The sequence below is a fragment of the Lampris incognitus genome, chromosome 16 (genome assembly GCF_029633865.1).
Source record: "Lampris incognitus isolate fLamInc1 chromosome 16, fLamInc1.hap2, whole genome shotgun sequence".
Taxonomy (NCBI): Eukaryota; Metazoa; Chordata; class Actinopteri; order Lampriformes; family Lampridae; genus Lampris; species Lampris incognitus.
The window spans coordinates 5,123,779-5,129,778 of NC_079226.1; the positions used below are offsets into that span (position 1 = coordinate 5,123,779).

The 6,000-nt window shown below is 44.3% G+C and overlaps 1 protein-coding gene across 1 annotated transcript in view; it reads left to right on the forward strand.

Annotated features, from left to right (window-relative positions):
* Nucleotides 1–6,000, forward strand: part of heatr5a (HEAT repeat containing 5a) — a 63,779-nt gene that overhangs the window by 26,364 nt on the left and 31,415 nt on the right. The window contains 3 exon segments of the mRNA XM_056296299.1: nucleotides 1,267–1,457; nucleotides 5,498–5,657; nucleotides 5,985–6,000. The exon segment at nucleotides 5,985–6,000 is cut by the window's right edge and continues 182 nt beyond it. Coding sequence (XP_056152274.1) covers nucleotides 1,267–1,457; nucleotides 5,498–5,657; nucleotides 5,985–6,000 — 367 coding nt within the window.

Sequence of the window (6,000 nt, forward strand, 5' to 3'; positions counted from 1 at the left end):
CGACTTCACGTCGTGCTAGACGAGCTTTCTCCGTGAACTCAATCATGCGTTGGAAAGTGGCTTCATCTAGACGTGAGGCGAGTCTCTGTTGGATCTGCTCCTCTTTGGCTTTCAAAGCGTCGATCGTAAAATTAGTTTGTCTCACCCGTTCGTTCTACAGCTGGGTGTGTGCCTTCCGGGAGGATCTGATCAGCTCGGTGACCCTTGACCCAAGATTTCATTTGCAGACTCTTAGGTGTAATCCTGCTCTGTCTGCACCTGAGGCTGGATCTCAGGTGGTTCCTGTAGTCTTCCAACGTGCACGCCGTTCGCTCGTACTCCCGTACAAGTTTAAGGCAACCCCCACCAAAATGAGCCAAACTGTCTTTATGCATGCTCAGTAAGAGGTCACTTAGATGATGATGAAACGTTTCTCTCAATAAACGTTGTGTCCAGATGAACTGATTCAGCTGTCTGTGATTTTCTTACCTGGATTATTAAAAGGGCTTTAAAGTTTGGTTTCTGGCCACATGTCTTTGAAGGAGACCGCTCCTCTCTTCTGACTGGCTGCTGAGAGAACAAATTAATTCATACCTGAAGACAAGTTACCGTCTCATCTCTGTGTCGGCTCTGCGTAGAATTGTGTTTTGTGGGGCGTCCGGGTAACGTGGCGGTCTATTCTGTTGCCTAGCAACACAGGGATCACTGGTTCGAATCCCCATGTTACCTCCAGCTTGGTCAGGCGTCCCTACAGACACAATTGGCCGTGTCTGCAGATGGGAAGCCAGATGTGGGTTATGTGGTCCTGGTCACTGCAGTAGCACATCCTTTGGTTGGTTGGGGCACCTGTTCGGGTGGGAGGGGGGAACTGGGGGGAACGGCGTGATCCTCCCATCCGCCACGTCCCCCTGGCGACTCCACATGTGTCAGAGGAAGCATGTGGTAGTCTGCAGCCCTCCCCGGATTGGCAGAGGGAGTAGAGCAGCAACCGGGACGGCTCAGAGTGGGGTAATTGGTCTGATACAATTGTGGAGAAAAAGGGCGGGGGGGGGGGGAATCCAAAAAAAAAGGTTTTGATATTCTCTCAGAAGCACACACACACACACACACACACAACATAACCAGTACATGTAGATATTAAAGTTTCCAAAGCCAATTTCATCAAAATGAAGCAGAATATTAGAAGCTTTTATTATTATATTAGAAGATTATATTATATTAGAATATTAGAAGTCTTCAAATCTGTTAATTCTCTCAACCGTTTTCTCTCCTCCTCCCCTGTTGAAGCTGCTAGGCAGTACCCGGGGCAGTCTGGGGCCTGAGGAGGTGCGTGCTCCAGCGCTGGTGCTGCTGTCGGGGGCGGTGGAGAGCAACAGTCCCCTGCTCCGCTGCATGGCTGCTGAGGGCATCGCCCGCCTGGTCCAGGCAGTCAACAACCCTGGATTCACCGTCTCGGTCTCCCTGCACTGCTTTGATAAGTAAGAGGAACACACACACACACACACACACACACACACACACACACACACACATACACATATATATAGATAGAGAGAGAGAGAGAGAGAGAGAGAGAGAGAGAGCTATATCAGAATCATCTTTATTTGGCCAATAATGTTTGCACTTACATGGAATTTGACTCCAGTTTAGTGACTCTCCATGTACTTACATAGAATAACAGCAACAAACTTCAGGGATCTATACAAGGAATGACTATACAGGCGAAACAGGGAGGCAATAGTGCAGAGTGCAAAGATGCTGGAATACATATGTTGGCAGGATACTGACAGACAGACTGACAGAATATGCACGTATATGTATGATATACACTGCTTATATTTATTATGATAATGTAAAGTCTTCATTATAGTGACATCCTGCGGAAAGAAACAGGTCTTGTGTCTGGTTGTTTTGGGGTACAGTGCTCTGTAGGAGTTGGAACAGGTTGTGACCAGGGTGTGATGGGTCTGCAGTGATGTTGCCTGGCCGTTTCCTGACTCTGGAGATGTATAAGCCCTGAATGGCAGGCAGATTGGCACCAAGGATTTTCTCTGCCATCCTGACTGTCCGTTGTAGTCTGTCCCTTTCCTGTTTGATGGCCAATCCAAACCAGACAGTGATGGATGTGCAGAGAACAGACTGAGTTATTGCAGAGTAGAACTGAATCAACAATTCCTGGGGCAGGTAGAACTTCCTGAGCTGACGAAGAAAGTACATCCTCTGCTGGGTGTATTTTATGATTGTGTCTCTGTTGGATGCCAAAAACCTGAAGGTTTCCACAGCAAACAGTGCTGGCGAGTATGGTGAGGGGGGACAGTGTTGGAGGGCTCCTGCTGAAGTCCGCAGTCATTGCCACAGTCCCCCTCCCCTTTTCTCCCAGTTGTACTTGGCCAATTACACCACTCTTCCATGTCATTTTGGGTTTAATGAACTAAATACAGAAACGGCTGAAAAATTAATTAAGTTAACATGTAATGACAAACAACCAGGAATTGATAATATAGATGATAAACTGATTCAAATAGCTGTTAATTACATTGCACACCCTATCTGTCACATAATCAATACCAGCCTGAAACAGTGGATTTTTCCACAAGCTTGGAAGGAAGCAAAAGTCTTACCATTGCCCAAAGATAAGAAAACATCATTTAGTGGCCATAACAGCCGCCCCATAAGCTTGCTATCAGCTATAAGTAAGATCTTTGAGAAGGCAATTTTTGATCAAATACAAGAATACTTCTCAGCAAATAATCTGATAACAGATTTCCAGCATGCCTATAGAAAGGGACATTCTACATGTACAGCTCTAGCCCAAATGACAGATGACTGGTACAAAGATTTGGACAGCAAAATGTTCTGTGGTGCAGTCCTATTAGATTTTACAGCAGCATTTGATGTAATTGACCACAAGCTCCTTCTTGAAAAGCTGAAGTCTTATGGTTTTAGACCATCTGCAATGGCCTGGATGGAAAGTTATTTGACGCATAGATCACAGAGAGTCTTCTTTAATGGAGATTACTCAGATAGTGTATCTATAGAGTGTGGAATTCCTCAAGGAAGCTGCCTAGGCCCACTTATGTACTCCATTTTTACAAATGATTTACCCCTCGTACTAAAAGATGCTAAATTAACGATGTATGCAGATGACACTACAGTGTATGCATCAGCAACAACACCTGCTGAGTTAAATGTCATCTGGAATAGGGAGCTAGATATAATCTGGAAATGGGTCTTTGAAAACAAAGTGATACTTAATGCAACTAAAACGAAAAGCATTATATTTGGTTCAAATCATTCTCTTAGGAAAGAGCCAGAGCTAAAACTCTTTATAAATAAAACACCAATCCAACAAGTAAAGGAAACTAAGCTCCTGGGCATCATTCTTGATAATAAGCTGTCCTGGTCAAAACACATTGACACTGTTGTAAACAGAATGGGTAAGGCATTGGCAGTGGTAAGGCGATGCAGAAAATACCTTATACCAGAATTGACTAAAATGGTAATAAACACTATTGTTCTCTCACAGCTTGACTATTGCCAAATAATATGGGCGAATGCCATAAAAAAAGATTTAAGCAAACTCCAGTTGCTACAGAATAAGGCGGCACGCCTTGCTGTCCAACGTCCATACAATACGAACATCAACAGCATGCACTTCTGTCTACAGTGGTTAAAAGTTGAGGACAGGATGAATGCTGCACTTCTATCTTCAATATGGAAGGTTTTACAATAAAAAACTCCATTATGTCAGTACAATCAGTTAAAACACAATTCAGAATCCTTTACATATGCCACTAGACAGGCAACAGAAGGCCGGTTTTCACTTCCTAAGCCAAACACTAATTTTCTGAAGCGTACGGTAGAATACAGACCAATGAAAGCATGGAATTCCTTACACTGCCAATGACTAAACTGACACAGAGATCAATATTTAAACAGCAAATGAAGAAGCACCTTGGAAAGTTATATTTGTAGGATGCAAAATACATGGTCATACGTACACATATTACACACACACACACACACACACACAAAAAGCTCAATAAAACATTCCAGTTCAATGAAAAATGGTAAAAAAGTTTGACCAGTGGCTAGGTGGAGTCTTAAAAGTTCTTCCCTGCTGAATGTGATCAGACAGTGAGCGCTGGAAACTGAAACAAAAATGGAAAAAGTACCACAGAGCGCAGAACCGAGGCTGCCATTTGTGGCGCCATTTTGAGAGAATCACTTGAGAGAATACATGCACTTAAAATCACATTTCCGTTCAGTTCATTGTGAAAATTATAATGTCAAGAATCATTAAAACTAAATGCTCTGTTAGCACTTCATGAAAAATGGTAAAGTGATTAATTTAGGGATTATATTATAGCAAGTAATATAACACAGTCTTAATGTATGCTTAGAGTACATTTCTTTGTTCATTCATTCATTCATTCATTCATCTTCAGCCGCTTCTCCGGGTTCGGGTCGCGGTGGCAGCAAGCTAAGTAGGGCACTCCAGACATCCCTCTCTCCAGCAACGCTCTCCAGCTCCTCCTGGGGGATCCCAAGGCGTTCCCAGGCCAGATTAGACATGTAGTCCCTCCAGTGAGTTCTGGGTCTACCCCGGGGTCTCCTCCCAGTTGGACGTGCCCGGAAAACCTCCAAAGGAAGGCGCCCAGGAGGCATCCTGATCAGACGCCCGAAGCACCTCAACTGGCTCCTTTCGACGCGAAGGAGCAGCGGCTCCCTCCAGATGTCTGAGCTCCTCACCCTATCTCTAAGGCTGAGCCCAGACACCCAATGGAGGAAACTCATTTCAGCCGCTTGTATCGGCGATCTCACCCTTTCGGTCACTACCCAAAGCTCATTTCCTTGTCTGATATAAAAAGTAAAATTAGCCACTCATATTGGGAAGTAAAGGTCAAGATCAAGCATCTGTCTGACCAGAATTCTGCTGTTTCCTTCAGTCTGCTCTGTCTGAGTTAAACTCCACATTAGTCAAACTCCTCGCCTCTGTTTTCTATTTAAAGGTCTACGACAGTCTTTGATCTACAATAATAACATCAGGTATGAGAAGGTTTTCATCCTAAAATATCCCAGTACAGCCTGAATGAATCAGGAACCAGTGTGATGGAGGAGGAAAATCACTTCAGCAAAGCCAGTAGAAGAAAGAGGACAGGATCCATAAATACCAGCACACAGCTTGATTACATAATGAGGAAATGATCATACAGTCCAGTGAAAAATGGCCAATGATCCAAAAATCAAGGTAAAACTTGTCAATCCTGCCAGTACAGTGCAGCTGAGACGTAGCAGAGTACTGGTTTCGACACTGTCAGCATTTTGCCATTGAGCAAGGTACAAAACCCCCAAGAGTCCGATACTGTAGCTCACCTGACCTCTGACCTGCCCGAGGAAAGGGGAAGGCTCAAGTCAAATGACCCTAGAGAGAAAAAGATGATGATGGAGACGATACTGATGCTGATGACGGTTATTGTTATTTTTCGTGAACGTTTCCCTCTGTGGTGGCTCCCAGGCTGAAGACAGCGAGGGATGCCGTGACACGGAGCGGCCATGCCTTGGCTCTGGGGGCGCTGTATCGCTATGTCGGCGGGATCAGTTCCGCTCAGCACCTGTCCACCTGCCTGGGGGTCCTCTTCACCCTGGCCCAGGACAGCACCTCACCTGAGGTCCAGGTACATACACACACAAACACATTCATTTACAATCAAATGGTAAGACCTAATTGCACGCTGTCACACACTGTCACACTTAATCACATGTATGCATACTCAGGCAAACACACACGCTTACACTTACACACACACACGTAAATACACATAAATGAGGGAAATGGGCAGATGCTTGTGTGTTTGTTTGTATTTGATTTTGCATTTATCTTTGTAATTGCTAAAAAAAATTTTGAAAGTTAATCCTCTGATTGTTTGTGATATTTTAATCCATGCTTTTTTAAACTTCATCAAATGGTTTTAATTCACATCACTGCTTTCTGTGTGTTCCAGACGTGGTCTGTGCATG